Genomic DNA, 27596 nt, shown 5'->3' on the forward strand with positions numbered 1-27596 from the left:
TGTCTGATTAGTAGCTTTTGGAGATCGGGATAAAGACATCACTTGCCACGCTGCATGAGATAACAATTAATTTAACATTAAACTTATCCCCTTTCCATTCACTTTGCTTGGATCGATCTCTGTTAATTGTGTTTGCGGATGCTTTCAACACCACGCTTTTCTTAAAAACTTAATGACACCCCACAAGGAGGGTGGAAGACTCTGAAACGCTCCTCTTCCACTTCGACCACAGAAACAAAGAATATAGCCCCAGTGTGCTCAGGAGACCATCTATTTTTAATCAGTTGACTTTTCATGCACTTCTGAAGATACAATATTTTAAACTGGGCGAGAGTCCTGGTTTTATTTTAATAAATAAATAAGTAAGGTGCCATTTAGATCTCTCCACAGTGCAGTTGTGAGATATGCAAGTCAAACATGCCAACTTCATGTAACTGCCGCCTCTCATCAAACTTACTTCTTTCTGCCTTTAAAGTAGTCATTTACCAGCTAAAAGGCAAGTGTGTTTGAAAATGTGTGTCTCTAGGAGGGACAGCAATCGCCTTTTTCAGGGGGAAGAAACCTGTTACAAAGCTCTTAGGTGGGTGCGCTCTTAAATGGCATCATCACACTCCCTCCCCTCCCCCCGGGCGTTAATATTTCCCCAATAGGTTTCTATTTGCACGGCTCCCCGATAATTCGGCATTTTATTTAACCGCAACTGCCCTTAGAAACTTGACTTGCACTGAGGCAGCCTGCTAATCTTATTTATTTTTTTTCTCATAGAGGCATCTGTTCCTCTTGCTGACAAATGTACCATTCTGCCAAGAAAGTTTATTAAAAAAAAAAAAAAAGGGAAAAAAAAAAAAGAAAGAAAGAAAAGGGGAAAGGAAAAAAAAAAAAGAAGAAAAAAGAAACAGTGTGTAATTGATGTTATCCCAAGAAAGCGCGATCTCCACCCCTCTCAGCTCCAAGCCCTTCAGGTAAAAGGAAAAAAAAAATCTTTCAAGAATTTGTTGCCTTTTTGAGGGTTAAAACATCAGAAGACAAGCTTGTCTCGCCTTGGCCAATCAGCTCTCGGCCCTGGCAGCTATAATATAGAACTAAAGGCAGACTCCTCTCACAAGCGTCTTGCTTTGCTACCATTAAAATCAGACCCTTTTTTTGTCTCTCGCTTGCTGTCTCCCGACCAAACTCCGATGTGTTCCGTTATCAGCGACCTAAAGCCTGCCATTCCAGCACCTGTCTTGCTAGGGATCGGTGGATAGTATACGATTCAGAAAGCAGACAAGGACATAGGAAGAGAGAGAGCTCTAGAGAGACAGCCAGGGATAGGCACAGAGAGCTTTGAAGTAATTGGATTCAATGGACGAAATGCTGCTGTTGACAAGAATTCTCTTGGTGGGCTTCATCTGCGCTCTTTTAGTCTCCTCTGGGCTGACTTGTGGACCAGGCAGGGGCATTGGAAAAAGGAGACACCCCAAAAAGCTGACCCCTTTAGCCTATAAGCAGTTTATTCCCAATGTGGCAGAGAAGACCCTAGGGGCCAGTGGAAGATATGAAGGGAAGATCACAAGAAACTCCGAGAGATTTAAAGAACTAACCCCAAATTACAACCCTGACATTATTTTTAAGGATGAAGAGAACACGGGAGCTGACAGACTGATGACTCAGGTAGAGCCACAGAGATACCTGTTTTTGTGTTTGTTAACCTCTCTGAGCAATCCTAAAGGACGCATCTGTCTTAGTATTTTTGAAAGTCCCCCCTTTCCCTCTCCCCCTCCTCCCCCCGCCCCTCCAAACTCTGCTAGTTTCCCCCATTGAATGTAAATGCCATCTATTCAGACAAGTTAGCAGGCGCTGGAGCTATCTAGATATTTGGAGGGGGAATCTGTGTGATACTTACAGTTAATACCGTGCCATGGCGTTCCCTGTAACTTGGTTAGAGATTGCTGTTTGCATTTGTCCCCAAGGATGCACTTTGATCAAACGAATTGCATACAGCTCAGAGGACCCCAAGTGTATAGTGACCGCCAGGCCACTCACTCATTATTACAAACGCAGTCCTCGGCTGCTACGCCTGCTGACTTGATTTTTTTAATATATATTTTATTTAATTAATCTCTTTTATTTTTCCTGCTTCATTTCATTTTACTCTTCATTATTATTATTGTTATTATTATTTCCCTCGCGATCATATTCTAAATTTAGAAGGCATGCAGTCGTGCACTCACAAAAGGCAGCTGAAGCCGGATCGACAATTCCTCTCCTGATTCCGTATTATATAGCTCGTATTGCAATACCATCATTTGCAATTGTGCCTATCAGAGCGTAAATATATTGATATTTCTTTAAGGATGCTCGCCACTAATGCACTGGTACTTCCATAGGGAAGGGACTTGCAACTTATCGTCATTGCATCACCTTCTGTTTCAAAAAATCTGATGGCACAAGGTTTACAACTGGGTAAATATTAGATCTCGGGTGGAATCAGATTGCGGAACCATATTCGGGGGGGGGGGGGGGTGGGGGGTGGGAAGGAAGGACTAAAAAGAAAAGAAAAAGAGGTAGAAGGAGAGTGAACCTCTCCGATAGTCACCTCGTAATTATTATCATGCTCAGCAGAGAGCTCGGTGAAGTCAATTGCTCTTGTCAATCCCGGAGTTTCTGAAACTACATGCAATCTAGTCACTGGAAATGGGTTTCCTCCAAATATAGGTCAACAGCGCTTTTTTAATATTAATACATTTAAGCCCCACCTTCAGTGCTAGAACAGGACTCGCCTGGAAGGACTAGGCGGGGAGTGGACGCGGGGAAGGGGGGTGGGGGTGGAATTTCCCAAACTCTCCCCGTTCCTCGGCCTGATTTTCCGCACGTTTGCCGGGTCTCTCGGGGCGAGGGGCCGGCGGCCGCCACCATCTCCTCCCGACCACCTTAAATCGCACCGTACCTCGGAGCGCGGCGGCGCGCCTCTGCCCGCCCGCCGCCTACCGCTGCCCCGCACAAGGGTGCGGAGCGGAGCCGGAGCCGGTGCCGGTCCCTTCTGTTCGGATGCAGCGAGGTCCGCGCCCTTCTGCGCACCCGCGGTCCTCCGCCCTAGCTGCCTCCGGTGCGTGCGGCGAGGCAGCCGCATCTCTCGCATTTTCAGCTCCACTTACTCCCCTCGCGTATCGATCGCGGCGGCTCGGGTTTCACCCTTTCCTCCGCAGCCCGGCGGCAGCGGCGGCGGCGGCAGCGGCTCCGCGGGAGACGGGCTCCCGCCGGGGCACGGCGCATCTCTCTCTGCGCGGCTGCGCCGGTGCGTGTGCGCGGCGGAGCGGGGCGTGGGGGGAAGCCGGCAGCCTGTGTGAGGAGAGGTGGGCTGCGGGCTGGGGGATACGGGCCGGGAACAGCGGGCGCTCTCACCCCGGCCCCGCCGCTCTCTCGGGGCACGCTGCACCGGCTAAGCGGCTGACCGCTCTCCCTGCATTAGCCGGCAGCATGTGAACTCCTGACCTTCTGTCAACTTCCCTCAGACGAACGAAACGAAAACAAATACTATTTTTTTTTTTAAACACATACACACCACCCCCACTTCATTGCTTATTCTTGTGCCTTAGACACAAAGAGGAGAGATGGGATGAGGGCAGGGCGACAGAGAGGCCGCAGCTTCGGGTACCCAAGGCAAAGAGTGGAGCAACGTTGGAGATAGAGCCGGGCTCCGACACCCCTCGGCGAGGCAGAGGCAGAGGAGGGGGAGGAGAGGCTGCCCTTGCGCACTTTCTCCCCAGCACGGCCGGGGCTGCAGCGCCCCGAGGTGCCGTGCTGCTGCCGGGCTCGCTGCCTTGCTTTTCACTCTTTCCCTCTTTCCTTCCTCTTGTTAAATCCCAGCCTTTAAACCCCTGCTTGGCGAACCCTTCAACCATGGAGAGATCTTCCTTGAATAGAACTGTTAAACTTTGCAGAATAGTTGCCGAATGCATTAGCCGCTAGTTAATATTAACTCCAGAAAGGGGAGGGGGGGAAACGCAAACAGAGGTGGGTAAGTCAGGTTCTCAACTTTGCAGGTGACAACAGTAGTTTGCTGAAGGCTCTCCCTTCCTCCCCTCCCTCCCCCCCACCTCAGCCATTGGCTGGATTCAGGGGAGAGATAAGGAGGCCAGGTCAGTACGATAAAGTTGGAATTTGTATGAAATAAAATAGCAATCTCGTGTAATGCAGGCACACAACCGGTGCGTGATGTGAGGAATTTAGAGATCAACTTGGCATTTAGGAAGCCCACCAGGTTGTTTACACTGACAGGTACCTGTTAAGTGTTTCCTTCAAGCAATTCATTTGTGAAGAGATTAGGAGCTGGCAGGAGAGGGCTTGTTGAACAACTTTGCCTCCACACAAAGCGTTAGTGGAGGCAGCCCTGCTGAGCTTCACGGTGGCTGAACAGAATTGGGCTTGATTTGTGGCACACGACCCAATGAATTAATAAATAGTCTGTGCTTCACGGCTTTTGACTCTGACAATCCAGCTCAGGCAGTATAAAAGGGAGGAAAGTCCTTTAGGAGGTCGTTTCTTCTTTATTTCGCCTGAAGCTGGGAGCTGGTGCTGACAGGGCCAGATCGTCAGGAACACCCTGCCACTGCCTTCACCGCTGCCCACATCCCTACCCACACCACTGCCAACCTATCCGCACTCCTGCTATCACTGTGTCACACAGGGCTGTTGCCTTATTAGTAGCTACAATGTCTGATCCTTCCCCCTTTACCCCCCTAAATCAGTGGAGGAGCATGTCCATCCTCCCAGGTGTGCGAGGCAGAGAGGGGAAAAGAAAAATAATCAAACTCAGCTTCCTTGTGCTGCTGGGCTGTGCTGCTGGGTACGGTACTGAAACCCAAACGCCCGACTCTTTCCATGAAGCAGTCAGTAGGCCAAAGTGAGCTCACGATTGCATTTTGTATCTCTCAGGGACCTGCACATTACTGGAATTGCTTTTTATGGCTGTTGATAGACACATAGAATCTTTCTTGTTGAGCAACCTTGTTATGTCCCTGGAAGTAGCATCGTCAGGGTAGTGCCTTTCTGGGGGCTGTGAAAGCAGACTTTGTGGTCTGCTACTGGCAGTACTGGGAGCATGCTGAGGAGAATGGTCCTGCAGAAGGCCAAGCATCTCAGTCAAGCCAGATGCATCCTGCTGCAGCTTTAATCCACATCAATACTTGCATCAGGCAAGCCACATTGTGTGTATCCATGAGTTATTTTCCTCTCAAAAAAAGGGAGGAAAAGTTGACAACTTGTTTCTAACTCCATACCTTCAGTGAGGCTATTTTTGATGCTTTTGGTGCTGATTTCCAGTTTCTGGGGGCTGCCAAGTCCCTTTACCCTATTGCTGGCATGTCTGCTCCCCCCTTGGCTAAGATAGAAATCGTCTCATCAAACTTTCAGGGTTTCATTTGGAGTTCCCCCCAATTTCACCCCTGCATCCCTCCTTCCCTCGCCCCTGTCCTGCTTGATTCTCACAGGCCCCCGGGGCTGTGGGGCCCGGTTCAGCTCCAAGGAAGGCCTGTGGCTCTGGAGGGTGATGGCTTCTCCCAGGATTTGGAAATGCTTTATTTCACACAAGGGTTCTCTCCTTGCATAGCATCTCTGCTTCGCTTAACTTCCCTCCTCGGCCCTCCCTTGCTTTTCATCTTCCCACTAAGAGCTATATTATTGTCTGGATTTGCTGGGCTTTGTAGGCGAGTGCCGATGTATGTTTGAAGCGGAGTGAATGCTCCCAGCCCATGCTGCTTTGAGGGTTCTAATGAGTGATGGGCGAAGGGAGAGAAAAAACAACCCACTCCTCCCTCCAGCACATAAAGGCTGTTAACATGTATTGAGACCCCTTTCAACACAGAATTAAGCTGAAAAGACCCCGAGAGACATTCCGAAGGGGAATCTATGACTCCGAGCTACACGGCGAGTGTTTGTTCTCGGCAGAAACTTTGCTCTTGGGAAGGGGACAGGGCACTTAGCTGCAGGAATTTGCTCTGTGCAGGTGGTTTTGAAGTGACACACTCACACCTCAGAGCCACGGATGGGGCCGGGGTTCCCCCTGTCCTTGCTGCAGGTGCCGAGGGAGGAGGTGGTGTCCCCGCGGGTCTTCGTGGTGTTTATCTCCTCTTCCTCCTGTGTCCCCAAGTTTCGCTCCCTTCTTCCTCACCTGCCTCCCCGTCCCTCCCTGGCAGCAAGGGGACAGAATGCTCAGCCCTGGCTCTGCTCGTCCTGTGGAGCAGTTTGCTGTTTTGGGGGTGCTGTTTGTTTTGTGGCCTTGGTTGGGGTTTTGATGGTTTGGTTTTGTTTAGGTTTTTTTTGGGGGGTGGAAGGGATCCTGATGCCGATTTAACTGGGGAAGGGAGGGTAGGATGATGAAGGGGGGCGTCTGTCCCTGGCTGCAGCACTCCCCCACAATGCACTCCTCCCCGTGTGCCCGTATCTCTGCAGCGCTGCAAGGATAAGCTGAACGCTCTGGCGATCTCGGTGATGAATCAGTGGCCCGGGGTGAAACTGCGGGTGACAGAGGGCTGGGACGAGGACGGCCACCACTCCGAGGAGTCTCTGCACTACGAGGGCCGAGCCGTGGACATCACCACTTCGGACAGGGACCGCAGCAAGTACGGCATGCTGGCCCGCCTGGCCGTGGAGGCGGGCTTTGACTGGGTCTACTACGAGTCCAAGGCGCACATTCATTGCTCCGTCAAAGCAGGTGAGGCGGCCAGCCTGCCCAGGGACACGTCGGGGTTGGGAAGGAGACCCCTGGGTCACGGCTTAGCAGCCCAGAGCCTTCCTCTCTCTGCCCGGTGCCGCCCGAGCTCCCTCCTCTCCATCCTCGCAGGGTGCCCCGTGCTCCCCGTCAGGGCTTCTTGGGGGTGCAGAGAGCAGCCTACCCCATCTCCGCCTCTTAGTGAACCTACAGGCGCAAGGGTGAGGGAAAGGAAGGCAAGGGGGGAAAATAGTAATAATAATAATAATAATAATAATAATAATAATAATAATAATAATAATAATAATAATAATAATAATAATAATAATAATAATAATCATCCCAGCCAGCTGCAGCTCTTTTTGACAGCGTTTTTGTTTGGGTGATTTGCGCAGCAGTCACACACCTTTCTCCTCCCCCCGTGGGATTTGCTGCTTTCTCCATCCAAGGAGCGTGTTCAACACAAACACTAGTGGCCGTCTCCCCTGGCTGCACGCCCTACTCGCGATCGCTAATCTCCGAGTGGGAGACGGCCAGGAAAATAAATAAGAAAAGTGGTCCCCTGCCTCCTTCAGCGGTAGCCGCTATGAAATTCCCAGCTAGGCATACACATACATGTAATTTTTTCCTTCCCCTGTGCTTACAACGCCACACGCTGTCCCAACCCGGGAACAGCTCGCAAGAAATCTTCGACTCTTCGAGTTCATTTTCTTGACATTTGACACTTTTCGGGGGGAAGGACCAAAACAGTTGGCAAGTGCCAGCCCGCCCTGCCACCTCCCTCCACCCAGCTGCATGGCAGCTAAAGCGCTTTTTAACAGTATCTTCTAGCCCAGCAGCCCTCTGTAAGTGTCAAGAAACACCTGATTGCAAAAGAAAACAATGGGCTTTCTTTAAATATAGCCGTTTGCTTCAAAATCAGCAGCCCCATGTCAGGAAAACCGATCTGGCTTCACCATGCCTGCCTGCAAGAGGGGCTCATCCCCCCCACTCCAGCCCGAAGCTCCCCAGGGCCTGAGCCGAGGTAGAACCTCTCCTGGCCCATGTGGGCTTTGTCCCGAGAGCCTGCTACTGCTTTTGTTCAGCTCCCCAGTCCGTTCCAGGCAAAAGGAGGCCCTCCAAAGCTGTCAGCTGTGTGGTGATAAGAAAGGTCCCTTTCAGCGGTGAAGATGTGCTTTACAGCACGAGGTGTCTGATTGTGGTGTGCAATGACCTTAGCCGAAGCGCACCCCCTAATCCACCCCCACGGGTATTTCATAGCAGAGGGCAGACCCAAGCTGCTCATTGAGATTCGGCACACACGGAATTGGGGGCAATATTTAGAGGGTGTCAGGCAGGGTCGTGTGACTGTACCATGCAGGCTGCAAGGGAGCAGGCTTGAATTCCACCCTCTCAGGCTGATTTTAAACTGTCCAAACCTCGTTTCATGACAGAGCATCTTATGAGAAGATTAAACCCCATAATGCCAGGCAGGAAGATTCTTTATCTAGATCTCTGTTTGCAAAAAGTATGATCCCAGAGACTGGAATGCAAAGAAGAGTTCCTCCCAAAGCCTGAATTATTGTCACCAGGACAGAGGAGGGAGAGGCAGGGGTGGTAAAAGGGACATTGATAATGCTCTACACCAAGTATTTAGAGCAAGCTTCTACATTTAAAATTCAAATACAGATCTTGAGTGCCTTGGAAAAGTGGCTCTGCTGTGCAAATAGTGCTTGGAAGGTCCTGGGTTTTTTGGAGAGTATGTGTGTGAATTGGCACATAGGGTTTCTGCACCTGAACAAATAGGGAGAGGGAGACAAGGGGGGGAAGAAGCTGGGAAAAAAATGGAAGTGTCCTCTCTTCCAAGAGTGTCTGCATTTATTACATGAATCAGAATGACAATGCTGATCCTTTATTGGATTTTAATTAGAGAACCCAAACAAGCACTGCTCAAAGAAGCAGATTTTCACACCTCTGCCAATTCACTGGCATGTTTGTAGAGCTGCTACACTACTAGATCTATTCATCAAGTCCCTGAATATGCAAACAAAGCTCTAGCCAGACCTTTACCGCCTGCTTGTAGGAAGGTGTAGTTTGCTAGTGGAGGGCTCCACATAAAGCACATAACTTGTTTGTTGCCATGTCCTCCCTGAAGAGGCCTCGGAGATCTCGCTGCTTCGTTTCTGAAGGAGAAGTGATAAAGTTGTTAGCAAATCAATAATGGTCTAATTTTCACCCTTCCTGTCCTTCCTGAGAAAGTCATTAAAAGACACTCCAAGGATTTATTTAAATCACAAGAGCTTCAGTATAAATATATAAAATATGACTACCTTTAGGAGATACATCACCAAGACTCTGAACTGTTGTGGAGAGTAACTGGGACAAACCAGGGGAAGCATGTCAACAGCTGTAGTAAAGATACTTGCCACTATAACATACAGTGGGCTACTACCTAATGCATAGAAAAGCAGAGCCTTTAGGAATGCTGCAGAGTCCCATGGCTGAGTCAGAGACCAGGCTGGAATTAGGCAGAGGTCCTCTCCCCCCGACCTACTCATGGCTGAGCTTCCAGAAAGGGATTTGCAAGAATGACTTACAGTCCCATCACTATTTCTGCTTTCTTTAAACCTGTGATTGTTCCTCTTGGTAGCACTGGAATGCAGCAGTGATTAGAGACAGCATTTAGTAACTCTGAGTAACTTCATAAGATGGAGGAGGTGAGAGACGTGCTTGGGTCTGGCACAGGCCTGGGGCTGCCCAAGGACCGCATGCTCTGGGACAGAGAACAGCATCCTCCTACCAGTGGTGTGGTAGAGGCAAAGAAGATGATTTTTTTAGTGGGGAAGAATGGTGAAACAGAGTGCTGGGGATGACAGGGCAGCTGCAGGGGTGGCATGCCTCAGTTGCCATATTGAGCAGGAGGGGAGTGAATGCTGAGGACAGCAAGGGGTCATGTACAGGGTGATAGGGAGTGTCCTGGGAAATCTGGGCTCCTTGTGTAAATTCTTTGGCTTCCTGGGGCAAAGCCTCCTCTTGTTCTCTTCTGTTTGTTGCCATAGATGGGCTCCTTAAGAGCTGTGTGGAGACCCTGGGCACGGCAAGTGTGGACACTTGCCTAGAGGAGAAACCTTATGTCAGCAAAACTGCTTGTCTTTGAAAGCCTGAGAGATATCTGCCATCAAGTGTCACTGCAGGCCAAACAGTAGCCAAGTGGGAAGCTCTTCCAGAAGAGATTTCTTCTGGAACAGCTTTCTCAATGCATTTCCTTAATGAGAAAAACCACCTCTGTAATTCTTAACCCAGAGGGAGATGAACCAGCTCAATTCTGTCAGGAAGTGGGTGGACTCTCTCTTGACTCACTGAGTGCAAATACAGCACATCTGTAGATAAGGATTGAGGAACTTCAGAGGGCACAGAGGCTGCATCCTGCACCTTTGCCTCTTGGGTGGATTGGGGTGGCTGGGGAAGTGATGTGTCCCCTCGTGGCCCAACATCCTGGCCCAGAAGGTGTCTCCTCTAACCCCATTGTGCCTCTCTCCTTACACAGAAAACTCAGTGGCAGCCAAATCAGGGGGCTGCTTCCCTGGCACAGCCATAGTGCACCTGGAGCAAGGTGGCACGAAGCTGGTGAAGGACCTGAGCCCTGGGGACCGGGTGTTGGTGGCTGACACAGAGGGCAAGCTGCTCTACAGTGACTTCCTCGCCTTCCTCGACCGGGAGGATGGCTCCCACAAGCTCTTCTATGTCATCGAGACACAGCAACCTCGGGCCCAGCTGCTGCTGACGGCTGCCCACCTCCTCTTCGTGGCTCCCCAGCACAACCAGTCGCAGCCAGGGACCCCCAGCAGCCGGGCGCTCTTCGCCAGCCGTGTACGGCCGGGCCAAAGGGTCTACGTGTTGGGCGAGGGTGGGCAGCAGCTCTTGCCAGCAGCTGTGCACAGTGTGTCGCTGCGGGAGGAAGCTTCGGGGGCCTACGCCCCACTCACCGCCCAGGGCACCATCCTCATCAACCGGGTGCTGGCCTCTTGCTACGCTGTCATCGAGGAGCACAGCTGGGCACACTGGGCATTTGCTCCCTTCCGCCTGCTCCAGGGCTTGCTGGCCACCCTCTGCCCCTCCAGCGGAGGGGCTCTGGTGGGTGCCCCCACCACCCACGGCATCCACTGGTACTCTCGCCTCCTCTACCGCATCGGCAGCTGGGTGCTGGATAGTGACTCTTTGCACCCGCTGGGCATGGTGGGACCATCCAGCTGAGAGCGTCCCACACCTCCCTGGCCACCCGCCAGCCTCTGAGGGAAAGACAGAGACACAGAAAGAGAGAGAGAGAAAGGATTTGGAAAAAAAAAAAAGGAGAAAGAAAAAGAAAAGAAAAGAAAAGAAAAAAAGAAAAACTCAAAAGAAAAAAAAAGGAGAAAAAAAATTACATATTTTTAAAAGAGAGCACGGATAAGACTTTAAAATAATAATAATAATAATAAAATAATAATAATTAAGTAGGACAGTCCAAAGTAGACTTTAAGGGAAACAAAGACCCCGGGAAGTTCTGTTCTGTTTAGTTTATAAATATATATATATATATTTTTATTTGTTCTTTTGTTTCGCTGTTTTGTTCGTTGTTGGTTGTTTATTTTCCTCCTCTTCTGGATATTTATTTCTTCGGTATTTTGAATAGATGTTTTAAAGGATATGAAACTGGACCTTCAAGAGCCTTAAATAGTTTCTTTGATAATTTATTATCATGTGAACTGTACTCACAAGGGGGGGGGGGGGGGGGGGGGGGGGGGGGGGGGGGGATGTGTGTGAAGGGGTGAGGAAGGGGAGGGGGGGAAATTATTTTGTGAGGCCAAGCAAAACCGCGCAGAGTCTATTTTTCTACATGTCACGTGTGTCCTGACTTTCAGAAAGCAAAATTCTGTACGTTCCCATCTCTCCATTGCATTGCTCCTTCATTTCACCGAGTCTAAAATACAAGCAAGCAGACACAGGGCAAGGGGTGGGGGGGGGTGGGGGGGGGGGGAAGGGGGAGTTGGGGGGGGGAAGGAGAAAAAGACAAAAAAAAAAAAGAAGAAAAATAGAAGACAAACTTCGTGGGGGGGTGGGGTGGGTCCGTAAATTATATTTTTATACACAGAACTGTAAATTAGATTTTTTTGAGAGATCAATACTTAACTGAATCACATTTCGTTTTCTGAAATAGTGTAAAATACGAGAATATATTATTTTAATTTAAATAGCTGCCAATGTAACGTCCTTTCTGTATTGTTTTTCCATGCTTTGCTTTGTAAAAAAAACGACACAAAAAAAAACACACACACAAAAAAAAAGAGAACGAAAACAAAACCAAGAAAAAACGAAACCAAACCCAAAACCAAACAAAAAAACCTGAACAAAACAAAAACCTGAACAAAACAAAAACCTGAACAAAACAAAAATCGAACAAAACAAAACCAAAACTGAAAGCAAACCAAACCCAAACCCAAACCCAAACCCAAACTGAACGAAACCCCCCAAAAACGAAACAAAACCCTGTTTGGCCACGTTCATGGAATCCAAGACTGTTACACAAACTTTTTATTTGCCAGAAGAAGCCGTTAAGAAACGTTGTTCTTTTTCACTTCCAGAAGGAAAAGAAAGAAAGGAACAAACAAACAAACAAACAAAAGAAAAGTTAAAAGGAAAGTTTAAAAAAAAAAGAGAAAAAAAGTTAAAAAAAAAAGGTAAAAAAAAAAGTAAAAAAAAAAAGAAAATAGTAAAAAAAAAGAAAATCATAAAAAAAAGAAAATAGTAAAAAAAATAGTTAAAAAAAAGAAAAAGGTTAAAAAAGTTTAAAGAAAAAGAAAGAAAAAAAACAAAAAGAAGAAAAAAAAATTTATTAGCAAATACTATTTTTTAAGAAGCGCACACGGCGGCGATTCTGTGACGCTGGAGATGGTAGTTTGTACAGAGGGGAGAGAGAAAGAAAAGAGGATGTTTTGCATTAATAAATGGAGAAATAACTGCTGTAAATTTACTAAAATGTATTTTTTGAATATTTTGTAATAGTTTTATAGAAATAAAATGTGCCATGCACAGTCTGGTTAGTATATGACAACTAAGAGTTCCTGGTGCATCCCATTTGTTTGTTTTTATTTTACTTTGTGCCTTTCTTTTGTTGTTGCTGTTGTTGTTGTTGTTGTTGTCTTTTTGCTTATTGGTTTAAGAAACACGATGCCTAAAGGAGTGCCCATTATTTTATTTAGATGTGTTGCCTATAACTTTTAGTTTTAGTGCTTTGCTCGAGGGAATGAATCCATCACATCAGCACCTAACCTGGAATATTTTGTACTAACAGTAGAACCTCACTTATTTGCATGAGCGACTGGGAGACGGCGTTTGCATTTCACTGGAGCCCCGGCTCCCCATCCGTGCTCAAGTGATGCTCCCCTCTTCCAGCTCCAGCCCTGCCTCCTCCAGCTCCAACCCTGCCTCTGCGCCTGCCTCCTGGTTTGGTCCAGAGACTGCAGGTGGCTCTTAAAATTGATTTCTGAGGGCATTAAATCAAGTTTGTCCTTTGAAGAGTCTCAACCTGGAGGCAGGCAGCTGTCTTCACCTTTTCACAGCACTGGGATTTTAATTGGCTTTAATTTGGGTGCCAGGAAGATGGAAATCTGCAGGAGAGACACTGACTTTGGTGAATTAACTGGGAATTCACGTGGCTGATGCTGGAAGAAGGAGATGGCCATGAGATATCACTGGCCATGTTGCTTGAGTAACAATGCAGGGCTTGGGGCCACTAAGAGAAGTGAAAAACACCCTTTGCAAAACAGAAAGAAGGGATAAAAATTTACTCATTTGTTCTTCATGGTGTTCCTTAGCTGTGCTGCATCACAGTCTGTCCCAAGCCATCAATGAATGAATATAATGGAGATATGCTGTAGGAGCCCAGCGGTGGGATCCATGCTGCATTGCCTGCCTGGTCCCAGTCCCGAGCCGCACTGTGAGGCTTATCCTCACCAGGTGCTGATGAGTGAGGTTCTGCTGCACCACGTGCTCCTCCTCGGAGGGTTTCCAGGATCCCTTCAAAAATGTTGCAAAACACTGTGTGTGGGTGTGTGCACGTCTGTGACAGGATCCTGCTGGAAGGGAGCTTTCCTTGAATGTCTTCTCACCTTTTCTTCAGTTTCCATTATTCACCGGCCTAGGACATCCATCCATCAGGCAGCTTTTTGCTCCAGAAACGTAGCCACGTCCTCCGCCAGGTTGGACAGCAGTTCCAGGTGGTTTCCTGGGATGTCCCTGCCTGGGGCCACCTCCAGAGAGTATAGAACATGCTCTTCCATGTGGAAAGCCCAGGAGCTTCCAGAGTGGTGCCAGGAGCTAGTGGCTGAGCCCCAAGCATGAGCAACCCCTTGTCAAGCCCTAACAGATGAATGTGGTCTCTCCTTCCCTTCAGTTTCTAGTCCAGGGCCACTCCCACCCACCAGTGCTTCGACATGGCCAGGATGGTGAGACTTCAATGCAACTGCACCCATACGGACTGCTGGGATAGGAACCAAGGCGCCCATGCAGTGTGGGGCATCGTGGGGGACTGTGGACTGCCTGGTGGGTGCTGGGGACCTGCTGACCACACCATTTCAAGACTCTGCTGCCTCCATGTCTTTGGGGTCTGTCTGGGCTGCAAACATGGCTGGTTTGAGGCATGTAAAATTGGGATCATGGAACAAATGAGTTTCTGCTGTAAGAGTCTGTCCTTCATATGATGGTGTCTGGGCATCTGAGCTCTCTTACCCCTGTCTCTGAATGGTGGTTGTCATTTTGTAAATCCTCTACACTCAAAACCAGCCACAATGGAGCCTACCTTCTCCAAAAGTTGGGCAGTGGAAGTGTTTAGGGATGTCAGCAATTAAGCTTAAAGCTGTGGGCTTGGGGGCTTTGGTCTAAATCATAACTGAGGTGAAAAAGATCTGCTAGACTACAGCCCATGCTTGTGGCAGGGTACAGTACATGCCCCAGTAGGGACCGTATCAGACATTGCTACATTTAATCTTCTCTAAAAAGCAGAGGCAAGTTAAGAGTTTTGTGGTGTGAGAGAAGCTAAGATGCTGTCTTAATGTGTTTCACCAAGCAAAGAAATGCTGTGCTCCCCATCACACATGTTCTGTGTGACCGTGCCTCCCTCTCACCCTATAGTTACTACATCTCTTCCACCCGTGCCTCACATACAGATCACCCCTCTGTGGTGTGCATTAGAAGTGCTTCATTAGATGGACCCATCCAACCTGTAGCTACAGCTCTCATATGAAGGATGTACTGTCAGAACGTTGTGCAAAACATCTAGGAGATGTCACTGTCCATTTTCAGGGTCCAAGTATGGCAATAGCTTGTATAAAATGTACACATAGTGGTGGCTACAGAATAGTTTATGACTAAATACATATCTATTACTGTTAAAATAATGTATAAGAATGTACTTGAAGCTATTATCCTTGTGCTCTGTTGTCTGAATAATTAAAGAAATTACAGAGACTTCCTGAAATGTCTGTTATGTGATGCCATTCCTATCAGGCACTCTCAGCTCTGCAGGTTTTTTCCCCTGGTGGCACTAAAGGAGGGTGTGAGGAGCCCAGCACTCAGTCCTGTGGGATTTGGCATGGAGCCCTACAAACACAGCAGGAATTGTGCCGGTGTTACTTCATGTGATAGTGGAAACCTCCCTCTTCTCCCACCCAGAGCTGTGTAGACAGTCTGCCATTTACCTGCAAAATACTGCATGGCTCTGCAAAGCTGACTTCTTTGACAGGGTTCTGTGAGGAGACAGAGATGTCCTGAAAGTCAGCCTCTCCTCCCAGTCTCTCCCTCACCCAAGCCAATGTGAGAAGTGACCCTAATGAGACTGGGCTAATTTGTGTTTATCTTACTGGCTTTTCAGTTAGTGCCCCAGTGCTCTGAGGCCAGGTGTGCCAACTGAAGGGACACTTGAGTACAGCAGGGGAAGAAGATCACAGCCACGGTGCAATTAAAATCCAAGGAATGAACTGGAGTAAACCAGGTCTTCCACAGCCAGCTAGGAGTGCCATAGAATCAACCAGGCTGGAAAAGACCTCAGAGATCATCAAGTCCAACCTATTAACCTAACACTTCATGACTAACTAAACCATGGCTTCAAGTGCCACATCCAATACTTTGAGTCATTTGTTTTTTTCATCTGGGGCACCTTTGCATAGCTCTGACAGAACCCCATGCCACAGCCAGCAGCAATTTGTGCCCTCACATATGAAAGTTTGTTTAGATATATATATATGCACCTATATATTTACATACAGGATCTTATTATCCCCATATTAGGAGCCCAGCATGCCCCACCAGGCTATAAGTATTGTTTACACTGGACCTCCCGAGCATTTCACATTACACAGAGGCTGAGCAGATGATGTAAATCAGCCCAGTTAGGTGTTAATTGGGCAGCAGTTTTGCAGCTGCAGTACAACATCTATTTCAATTACAGTGGGAAAGGAAATCAGAAAGAGCATTTTATTTCACTCATTACCACAAGCCATAAGGGACCACTGAATTTCCTAAGCTTCTGAAATCCTCTCTTCAGCAGTTTCTGCCTTAAAATTAGTCCAAACCTCACCAAAAGAAGAAAAGAGAAAAATAAAGGGGGTGGGGGGAAAGGTCAATTTTCCATGTACAGAACATTTCAGACCTTTCAATGGAGCAGTGTTAATGTGTTCCTCTGCCTGCACAGGCTGAGAGGAGAGGGAAAAAAAATCATCTTTAAAAAGTGCATTTTTACAAGCCTCGGAATTGTCTCAGATTTTGATGGGAGCAGGATGAGGCCCACAGACACCGTTTATGCCAAGATCATTAAATGTAGTTTTTTTTAGTCCTTTGCATTTGGTGTGTTTTGGCTTCTGTATTTAAATAATCTTGGTTTTCAGGACTGAAAAGGAGCGAGCAAATCCAGGAAATATGAATTTAATAATCCTGTCCCGGTTCTAATAAAATCAAGAGCGGCATCCAGAGCTTGAGAGGGGTGCACAGGGAGTTGTGCTGTCAGCTTAAAGCCCAGTGCAGGACCCCATATAACTTCTTTTCCTTCCATTTTTAAGTAAGAGCAAGAGGGCTCTTCAGACAAATATTGCTGCAAACCAGGAGGGAAACCATAAGGTCAGGAAATCTGTTTGGGGTAAAAATATTTGTTTTGATGTCCTGTGACCTAAATGTGAAATAAATATTACATTTGCTCACTTTGGTGTAAACAAATGTCCGTTCCTATTACTGAGGAGAAGAGGTGACAAGGATGCTCCCTGTGCCGTGACCGTGGAGGGTCCTTTGGCCACAAAACTCACATCTCGCTGCTGCCCAAGGGCAGGAGGGCTTGGACGTGGGCAGGAGAGCAAGGATGCTGTGGGAGCCCTGTGTGCTTTGTGTGGCTTTGCCCAGCCAGCTCAGCTCAAGGGACACTACAAGGGACACCTCCCTCACCCCATTGCTGGGGCAATGCTTGTCTGGACCAGCTCTCTAGGACACTGTGATGTCTCCCTTGAAAAGGGGATGTGCTTACAGGAAAAACATACTTGGGAACACTATATTGTTCCAAGTCTTGAGTCTTTTGATGGCATTCACTACACAATAAATCTGTATGCAATTACAGCAACTTCCTTTTGATATCATCACACTTAGGCCCTGTGTGACAGACCTGCCACAGGGTTTCACTGGGTGGAAGAAGTTTATTTTAGAAGTAGGATGTGGTTCAAACTTTGGCCAGTTTGGAGTATTGAAATATGTTTTTTCAAGCAGTTTAGGCAGGAAGGGGTCTCTGGGGGTCCTGTGTTCAACCCTTGCCCATATGGGGCTGTCTTACAGAAGGCTGCTGTGGAGGCCACCTCTTGTCTGGTCCCACGCATCTCCAAGGATGGAAAGCCACCACCCCACTGAGCAACTGGCACTGTTAAATGATCTAGAATTTTGCCTAAATACTGGATAATCATGTTCCATGTAACAAGAATTTCCCTTTAAAAAGATATTTTTAAATTTCTTCTAGGGGCAGAGAAACCTGAGAGTTAAAACAAGATTAAAGAAATCCCAGATTCAAACTCTGTGATGTTCGGAGGTCTGCTGAGCTCTGCCTCTGCTCTTGCAGCTTGTACCAAGCAGAGACAGCTGAAACATTACTCACCCAGCTAGCCTCTTCTCTGTAAGTCAGTCCCATCCTGTTTTCTACAGCAGTAAGCACTGTTTTTAATTATTAGACTGTGATGAATGTAAATAAATATTAATCCAGGGATTGCTCATGAACAATTCCTTTGGAACAGTTACCAGTTTGGTGCAAGCTTTGTTGGCTCTGCCAAATGATGCCCTTTCTGCTCTGCAAAGGTTTTCTAGAAACAGGAGCATAATATATGTGCTGTACCAAACAAGTCTGTTCTGGCACAGCGTGTGTATGAATAACCATCTTGTGCTAGCACCAGTGGAGGCTCTGGGGTTCACAGGCATCAGAAAGTCCAACTGCCATTCAAATATTTGCAAATAATGAATCATGTGATCCCACAAATAACAACAAACCAACCTGGCTGCTTTCATTGAGGAAAATGATTATGAATCATTGTGTACTGTGGGCTCAATCCAACAGCCACCAGCGTCAAAAGGAGTCTTTCCAGAACTTCAAACAGGCAGGGAGCTGAGCTGTGTTTGCTCAGCTTTACTCGGTGTATCCCTCGCTTTCGTACTGCATGGTCAAATAATAGACTTTATCAGGCAAGGAGGAATTTCCTAGAGCAACCAAGAGTGGGCAAATGTCATCTCCTGGCTGCATATGTGCAGCTCCCACTGATGTCAGTAGGGTTATGTATGGGCAAAATGAGGTCAGGCTGTGTTGTCCTACTTTATGTGCCCTGTGGTATTACACTCAATTAAGTTTTGTCTCCCAGGGTGCAGCCTCCCTCCCTCTTAAGTCACCAGGAACTTTGTCACTACACAGCAGTGCAGCAGAAGACATGAAATACTAGACTTTGATCTAGAGTGCAGTAAGGTTTAACTCAGGTATTTAGGAGCATGCAGCTGCATTTTGAAAAGGGGTTAAATTCAGTAGGTAAAAATTAATAATCCATGAAATTCCAGTCTGAGGCATCTTCAGGAGAAGGTAACAGCTTTGCAAGCTCACACACAGCTTTGCAGAGCATAGTGGTGTCACCAAGACCTTCCCAAGGTAGCAGGGCATCTTCCCTGCCCTCTGCCAACAGCTCCCTGCAGTCCCTTGTAGAAAGATCCTGAAGATCATCGGCAACAGTTTTTAGGCAGCTCGGGAGAGTCAGCCACATCTTCTGTGTGGATTACCACATGCTAGGCTACTTTGAAAATATTAACCACTCCGTATGAAATGAAACTATAAATAGCTGTAGGAATGCCAGCTGAAGGAGAAAGCAGGAAAAAAAATTCCCTCATTACAGACAAACAAGTTGCCAGAATGATGCTGTGCTTTGGGTGAACCAGGTTTGGTCCATGCCCCTTTGATGGGGTTTCTTCTGATTTTGAGCAAGTAGCTTGTTATCTCTCTGCCTTCATCAGAGATGTGCAGAAAAACATCTCTGAGGATAATTTTCTGTGGTCTGTGTGGTCTGCATGATGAGAAACACAGGGCTTCAGATACCATCTACTGCCTGTGTGTCACTCTGAGGGATCTCCTCTGCTTATATGTGGTGAAAGGCAAGGAGCATCAGAATTTTTACAAGGCAGCCTTTCAAAAGATGTCTTAATTATACATTCATTAATAAATCACATTTAATTTCTAAATCTCTCACAACTGCCAGTATTAGACATCTATATATAAAATCACTAGGCTTCCCAGGAGATTTTAAAGTCCATTCTAAATACCTTTGGAAAAGAAGACAACTGTTCTTTCACACAATGTTAAACTTCACACTGTATGTGTAAGCCACAAGAAGGACCCACAAGACAGTAGCCAGCTCAAGGCTAACACATGATTCTGACTTCTCATAGTTTCCATGTGTCTCTTACTGCAGTCACTGAGGCATGGAGGGCAGTTTGGTTCCCCCTGAAGCAGGCACCCCTTGGCTGGCTGGAGAGGTCTGTGTGAAAAAGATCTCCACGGATTAACAATGGAGCTGAGACATCAAGAGCTCACACAGAAGCCTTCAATGATGTGTCTGAATGCAGGTGTGCTAACTCAGAGCTGAATACTGCCCAAAATGTCACTACTGCCCTCTGTTTTCTGCAGAGGCTTCCCTGGGGTGCTAGGTTAAATCTAGGGTGTCTTTGATGCATTCTGTGGTCTTGGTATGGGGCATACATAGGCTTCCCACAACTCTACAGAGGGACAGACCTCTGGACACTGGCAATATTCACTTCCTCTCCGTATCAATGCTGAGATAAGACCAGTGTAGTCCAAAGCCAGAGCCATCTCTGGGGCTGGTCCTCCACTGTGGAGCAAGCTCAGTACTTCAGAGCAGCCACAAACCTCAGCACTTCTTTCCAAGAGTAAGGCACACTTGTTCAGCCTTGCCTGCTTTGGTATAAACACTGTGCACGTACTATGCAGTTAATTAAAACTTTTCCCACTCAGTTTTCCCCTGGGGGAAGGAAGGGAGAAGAGATAGATGCTCATGGGAGAGGTGCTTGTCACACTGCTTAATGTGCTCTGGAGGGCGACACGCAGTGCCATGAGGATAAAAAGCTGCAGAGGGCTGAGGGAACACCACAGAGTGCATGGAGAGCTGTCCCTGGAAAGAAATTTCCCTTAACATGTGCACTCTCAAAGGGAAGAAGTGGTAGGTTTCTAGGAGAGAAAAAAAAAACAGACCAAGACCATCCACTCTCCAAGGCAAGGAGGTGTGGATGGAGGCTTGCCCTGACTCCCACACAATGCTGATTGTTTGCTTTCAGGATCTTGGCAACCTCCTATCCTCCAAAGCCCAGGTTTTGGCCAACTGATGGAAAGGACAGGAGAATTCACAGGCAACTGGGTGTGGGCATGACCCAGCCAGGTCTGTGCACAGGTGCTCAGCCAGTAACTGGGCATGACTCAGCTCTGGCTCCAGGAGCTGTCCTGGGCATCAGACACAGAAGAGGAGCCTACGGCTCTCCTGCTTACTGTTCACATGTTACTCATAGAGTAACTCATGGTGGTGTGAGAATGTGAAAGGCGTTCACAGAAAGTGAGTGTCCAGCTCTGTACAGCCAATGCTGTGATATGCAGGGCTGTTTTCCGCCTCTGGGAGAAGCTTGGCTCCCAAGCACAAACACAGCTGTCCTCTGCACTGAGCACAGGGCATGGAACAAGGCTTTCTGAAGTGTTTTCCTTTAAAATCGTCTCTGGTGTCTTGCTTTTGGCAGTGCTGAGCAGCTTGGCACCAAGGAGGGATGCAGTCGGTACCCACCACAGTATGGGGTCCTACAGCTTCATCTGGTTCCCTGATGCCTTCCAGCAGGTGTTGAACAATACTTGCTCAGAGGAGAAAGGACAGCTTTGTGGGACGTTGCTGGTGGGCCCTGGCAGATGCTGCAGCAAAAGCTGATGCATGCACAGCAAGAAGGACCTAAGCACCACCAAGGGATTTCCACTTCCCTGGATAAGATCCTGGAGGTGAAAGGGGGCTTTGCTTTTCCCAAACCAGGAATAAACTGACTGCATTCAGCAATGGGCAGGATGCTGTCACTCATTCAGGCAGGGGAAGCTGTCTCTGTGCAGTCCCTGCCCTTGTAGGCACTGCGTGGGCAGGAGCTGGGCAGCAGCAACATCATTTTGAAGGGAGCTGTAACACAGGTTCCTCACCTGGGGCTCAGATATTTGTGATCCCACAACAGGAAGATCTGGCAGCATAAAGCCCAAGTGAGCCCAGACGTCCAAAAATGGAGTGTAAGGTGGATTTCATGTTATGGGTTCTGAAGGAGGGAAATTGTCACTTTATAGATGTAAAAGAAGTCAATTCTGGGCTAGAATTCCTCTTTGCAGCAGGAAGGTGTTTTGGTTGATCACAAGGAGTTAAGGTGCAGGGGTTTTTTTCCTCTCATTGAGGAAATAGCTGTGCTTTGGTATCAACTGAAGCTGAGACTTAAACACCTCTAAATGCTATTCCATCTTTGAGCACAACAGAATAAACAGCAACATTAGAATATACTCTTGCAGATGTACACATCAGAGCTATTCTTTTCCTATTTATAGGAATCCTGAGAGGACAGAACTATTTATCGAGAGTAAAGTAATAACATCTGTTATGATGAATATCAAATCCAATGGAAGCTGTTTCATATTAAAAAAGAAAGTCAGGGCCAGATTTCCTCTAGATGAATACAGGCACAGCTTTGGAAATGTCTTTAGAGCTTCACTCTTTACACCAGGCAAAAAAGCAGCTCAAGGAGATTCTTTAAACAGGAGCTATACACAAGTGCAAAAAGAGTTGGCTTTCAGAGAAATGCATCATCAAGAGAAAGCAGCAAAACCAAACCCTCAAACCTTTCAGGATCTGTTCCTTTAGGTGGAATCAAAGTGACCTCTAGTGATTCCCCATCAAGCGTGCAGCTCGGCAGCACCAGCACAGAACAATGGCACTGTGCTGCTCTCTCCTCTGGTATAAAAGCAATCAATACACGATTGAAGATAAATTATAGCAATTAGTGGCTGCTACACTGACCATTCCTCCCACTCAAGTATAAAATATTTTTCCCAAATTCTACTGTTTCTTTTCATGCAAGTCGTGCACTGCAGAAAGAAGAGGATTGCTTTTATTAGCCCATTAAAAATAAGCAACACGATGAATTTATTAGGGACTTATCATCCATGTGTCTTCTGGCACTGCTGACGTGCTGTTCTTTGGGAACAGGCAGGGTAGGAAATGCACTAGATTGGTGATTTAACTCATTTGCTCCTATTTTTTTTTTCCTTCTCTTTTGGAACAGTCACAAGCTGATCACAAAATGATTACCAGTTGTGCAACCAGTGTGGGATGCTAAGCTATAACCACCCCTGCGTTCAACCAGGCTGGACGACAGGAGAGAGGTTTTCACCTCTACCAGGTCATCTTCTTTTTTTTCCTCCCAAACTATCAAGTTTTTTGGGAAACAAACAAACCAACCCCCCCAAAAAAACACAGAGAGAGGTTGTTACAATTCATCAGCAGTGGGGGGGGGGGGAGAACTGAAAATATGCAGCAGTCACATTATGTCAGTTTGCCATAAAAATCAATAGAAAGAGGGCTGTAATCATTCAGAGGCAATGCAGGAGAAGTTCAGTCAGCAGTGAGATGGTTGTGTGCTCTGGCCTAATATTCCCTAGGGATGTTTCAGCTTTGGGAAAGGCAGCAAAAGAATAGAATAGAATAGAATAGAATAGAATAGAATAGAATAGAATAGAATAGAATAGAGTAGGATAGGATAGGATAGGATAGGATAGGATAGGATAGGATAGGATAGGATAGGATAGGATAGGATAGGACAGGATAGGATAGGATAGGATAGGATAGGATAGACCAGGTTGGTAGAGACCTTCAAGATCATCACATCCAACCCATCATGGCACCAAGCACCCCATCAAGTCTCCAAATCATTGATTCCTTTGGCACAGGAGGTAGGGACAGTCATGAAGGAGATGCTGAGCTCTGCTGAAGCTCAGAACACAGATATTTTTTGAAATGTATCTTCCATAGATTGGTTGTGTTCATCTCTGAACCAGAACTGGGTGAAAAACTGGCATGACACTACTCCTGCCAGGACAAAAAAATGTCTTTGCTGCTTTAGTTTCATGTGGTTTTTCAAGACCATCTCTGACCTCAGATTCTTTCCTGCCCCATCTCCATGCCCAGTAAAGACCACGAGGTTTGGCATCTACAGGAAGAAGGACAAGAATATTGCTTCCCTCATGCTCTCTTTCCCTGTAGCAGGCTCTCCAGCAGTGGTCACGCTGAGAGCAAACTGCTGTTTGAATCCTTTCCAGGGCTGCTTTAGCATTCCCTGTAATTTTCACGGAGGCTCTGCCGCAGCCACTGTGATGAAACATTCTCCCTTGTTGTGGTCAGTGCTACTTTCATCACCCACTTGCAATAAAGCTCCTCTTTTCTTTTTTTTGTTCCCCTAGATTTGTCAGCACCTTCCACTCCTACCAACAAGTATGCTCCTAAGATATGTTTCAGAAGGACTTCTCATGGAAATGAGAAGCTTTGAAACTGGCATCGTTCCACTTCCTCGCTTGGCACGGCCCTCTGCCCACCCCACCAGCTCTGTGAGGGATGCTGAAGACCCCCTTGCCTCTCTGGGAGGTGCATGGTGTAAAACTGGGTTGTGTTCATCATAAGCACTGCTCTTTGCCTCCAAAACACCCAGGTCACACCAAGATGTTTGGCTGTTATTGCCAACCTACGGTTTCACCTGCCACCACTCAGGAGCATCTTCTGGATTCAGCCTCCTCCATCCTGGGGCATGAAGCAAACTGAATGAATAAAATTATGCGCATTTGTCCAGGGAGGTGAGAAATTTGTCATCAAATAATGAATCCAGAGACCAGAGAGACCCAGCCCAGGCTCTCTGCTCTGCCTGGCTTAGTCTTCTTCAGAGCCACAAGTGGGGGGAGCAAGGAAAAGGCCCTGTCCACATCTCTGTGTTAAGTCAAACATGGCTTGACCTGTGCTTGCTTTTAAGACTTCGAGACTGAAGGAAAACATTTCTATTTGTTCTGAGAAGCAAAGCCAAGAAAAACAGGTAGGTGAGAAGAAGCAGGGTGCTCAAAGCAGGATGATCTGGTGCTAACTCTGAACTGACTTTTAGACCTAGGAGTCTTCACTGATGTTAAACCAAACCATCTTCTTTCTGTATTCCCGTTCATTTCTTTCCCAAAGAAGCTTGCACCTCTTATGAAGTTCCTTCTTAATTTTATTTTCATTTTGGATAAAATGATATCATTCTAATGAAAGGCAGCAGCCAGAAAAATGCATTTTGTCTGGAAAGAGTCACTTTCTGCTAAAGAATCATTTCCTTATTTTAAAGCCAGGGCTGTGATAATCTGAAATACTTGCACAGCCTTGGAGTTCCAAACCCAAAAGCTGGTTAAAAAAAAAAAAAAGAAAAGATATAATTTATTTTATACATGCATGCTGTGGGTTTAGTTTTCCAGCTAAGGAATGAGAATACAGAAGCTGGCTTCACTTTTGTGGTCTAATAGGTCAGTGCAGATTTACCATTTTAAACACGTGCAGCCCTAAATGCGCAACCAAACAAATTGTTGCTGCTGCTGCGATCCAAACCCCAAATTAAAAACAAACACAAATTAGAAATCCCCTTTGGAAATCTCATCTGTCTAAAGCTGCTGCAATATCATCTTGATGACAGAACTTCTCAGATAACAACAGTGCATAATGGCTGGACTTTTTAGAGTCCTTTTGCTAAACCTGGTTTTTGTTTGTTTGGAATATCCTGACGCTTGGAGGCAGTTTTTAATTTCTGACTCTGTGAGCTGGGTGACTGCATGGGAATTTCAAATCATGCCGGGGTGTTGTGTTTTTTTTTTTCAGTCAGCTTCCAGGCCTCATCATTTGCAGCAAAGATGTGAAGGTGAACCTAAAATCCTGCAGACCTGGAGGCGAATTAAAACAAAGGTATTAAAATTAGACTTGAGTTTCTGGAGTTTCAAATGGATCTCGTGTTTATGTCATGGTGAAGTTTGCACAGTTTGAAGCTGGCACCAAGAGACCAGTCAAAAGTGGAACATTTAAATTCTTTGATACTGGAAGCTGCAGAAAAGTATAAAGCAGCCAGCTGGATACTAGCCCACCCAGCTCAGCCTGCCTACAAGAGAGGAGGTCACCCTGGTCTTCCACAGCACTCATTTGGAGGAGGTGAAACATGTTGGTGCATAGTTTCTAAAAGGTTCACCACTGTCTGAAGGAAAGTTTTCCTAAGGAAAGTAGGTTTGACAATCTGTTCCTTAACAAAGGTCTCATCAGATTTATTGAACATGAAAGCAATGGTGGAGGGCAGAAACAGAGACTACTCCAACAGCCTGGAGACAGAAGTGGTGCAGAAACTTCACAACCATCTGTGGAGTTTTGATCTTGCTGCCCTGGCACCCAGGAGTGGTTGAGAAACACTGGTGGAAGAAGTGAGTGAGTGCAAGAGCTAGCAAGAAGGTCCCTTCTATTCCATCTGCCCAGCATCTACTGACATGGGTTTCCAAATGGAGCCAGTTCCCCAACTTCCCTCATACCAGAGGAGAGCAAGTCACCAAATGATAACAGTGCAAGGCCCTCTGGCCCTGGGAGGGCTGAGCAAGCAGACAAATGTATTTTGAGAGAGAAAAACAAAACAAAACCCCTCCAAACAAACAAGTTTGCTAACAAAACTTTAACTGAAGTTACAACGTCCTGATGGAAGAGACCTCAAGGATCATCTAGTTCCAACACCCCTGTCATGGGCAGGGACATCTCACACTAGATCCTGTTGCTCAGAGCCACATCCAGCCTGGCCTTCAAAATCTCCAGGGATGAGGCTTCTGACACCTCCCTCCCTGGGCAACCTGTTCCAGTGTCTCACCATCCTCACTTCTTCCTAACATCCAATCTGGAACTACCCATTTCTATCTCTTTTTCCATTACCCCTAGTCCTATCACTCCCTGACACCTTAAAAAGTGCCTCCCCAGCTTTCTTGTAGTCCCCTTCAGATACTGGAAGGCCAAAGAAAGGTCTCCTCAGAGCCTTCTCTTCTCCAGACTGAAGAGCCCCAACTCCCTCAGTCCCTCAGAGGAGAGGCGCTCCAGCCCTCTAATCATCAGGTTTTAGATGAAAGAAGGATTAAAGATAGAGACCCAAACAGAGCATGGGCTATATCGTACCAGATTGATTGGGTCAGCTAGTGTGGAATGATTCTTTGATAGAATCAGCTATTTTAGTTTATTTTTAGACAGAACAATTGATCTAAGAAGAATTTGCAAAGATGTTACATTAGGGTGTTCCACCTAAGCCTGAGAAAGAACAAACAAGTGTGTGAGCTGAAGGCTTGGTAATGAGGGGCTGTGAAGGGCGCACTGCGAAAATGGAAGAGATAAAAGGACTTCCTCAAACACTGATCATTTCACTCAGCTATTCTAATACTCCTGGCAGAAATGTAGGAGTATGTTGTGGTAGGTGACAAGCTGAGAGCTGCTATAGTCAATAAAGGTGACTAAAGTGCTGGTCAGGAAGCACTTCCTTGCACAAATCCTGAAGTCTTAAAAAAATGAGAAGTTCACCAGCAGGACATTTTAACTTCTGAAGACTACACAGACTCCTGTGCCTGATGCTAACCACACAGAACTCGTTCTTTTCCTGTGTTATGTGATGGTTAACCCAGTCAGTTTATTGAAGGAGTGGACTGAGTTGATGCTCAGTGGTACATCTTCACTACAACACACATTTGTGCCCCAGGAATGCAGATTGGCAGAGGGAGGGAAAGAAGGTACAGAGAAGTAAGGAGATAGAACTTGTCAGGTTTGGATTTTGAAGGTGAAGTTTAATTTTGCTTGGAGTTTTCTGTAGTAGAGGACATGAGGAAGAGGTGATGCCATAGCAGGATGTTAATCTTACTATGGCATCCTAACAATCCTATTGTTGATTTGAAACAAAACTACAAGTTGAAAACTAAGCTGGAACTTGGTGAGCAAAGATGGTTGCTCTTACTATAGCTTACTATAAAATTCAGGGCACCAGAAGCATTACTTTCACTCCTATGAGCTTTCTAAGGTCACTGTGTTGCTGGTTCTCCAGGCTGGATGTGGCTCTGGGCAACCTGATGTAGTGTAAGGTGTCCCTGGCCATGGCAGGGAGGTTGGAACTGGATGATCCTTGAGGTCTCTTCCAACCCTACCAATTCTATGATTCTATGATTAGCTACCTCCATATAAGTGCTGTGAATATACCAATGACCATGCCAAAAGCTGATATGATGCTCGTAGATATCAGGTGA

The 27596-nt window shown here is 46.7% G+C and overlaps 1 protein-coding gene across 1 annotated transcript; it reads left to right on the forward strand.

The window, feature by feature from the left end:
- Nucleotides 1–911: 911 nt before the first annotated feature.
- SHH (sonic hedgehog signaling molecule) lies at nucleotides 912–10970 on the forward strand. The gene is made up of 3 exons (XM_009898626.2): nucleotides 912–1653; nucleotides 6433–6694; nucleotides 10218–10970. Exons 1-3 carry the CDS (start codon nucleotides 1345–1347, stop codon nucleotides 10922–10924), a joined length of 1278 nt encoding a protein of 425 aa, XP_009896928.2. The 5' UTR covers nucleotides 912–1344; the 3' UTR covers nucleotides 10925–10970.
- Nucleotides 10971–27596: the final 16626 nt, after the last annotated feature.

Source organism: Dryobates pubescens, chromosome 21 (genome assembly GCF_014839835.1).
Source record: "Dryobates pubescens isolate bDryPub1 chromosome 21, bDryPub1.pri, whole genome shotgun sequence".
Classification (NCBI taxonomy): Eukaryota; Metazoa; Chordata; class Aves; order Piciformes; family Picidae; genus Dryobates; species Dryobates pubescens.

Excerpts from the sequence above, each read along its gene's own strand:
- SHH (XM_009898626.2), top strand. The coding sequence starts at position 1,345 with ATGGACGAAATGCTGCTGTTGACAAGAATTCTCTTGGTGGGCTTCATC. Across the intron at positions 1,654-6,432 it reads CTGACAGACTGATGACTCAG|CGCTGCAAGGATAAGCTGAA; the intron begins GTAGAGCCACAG and ends GTATCTCTGCAG. Across the intron at positions 6,695-10,217 it reads TCATTGCTCCGTCAAAGCAG|AAAACTCAGTGGCAGCCAAA; the intron begins GTGAGGCGGCCA and ends CTCCTTACACAG.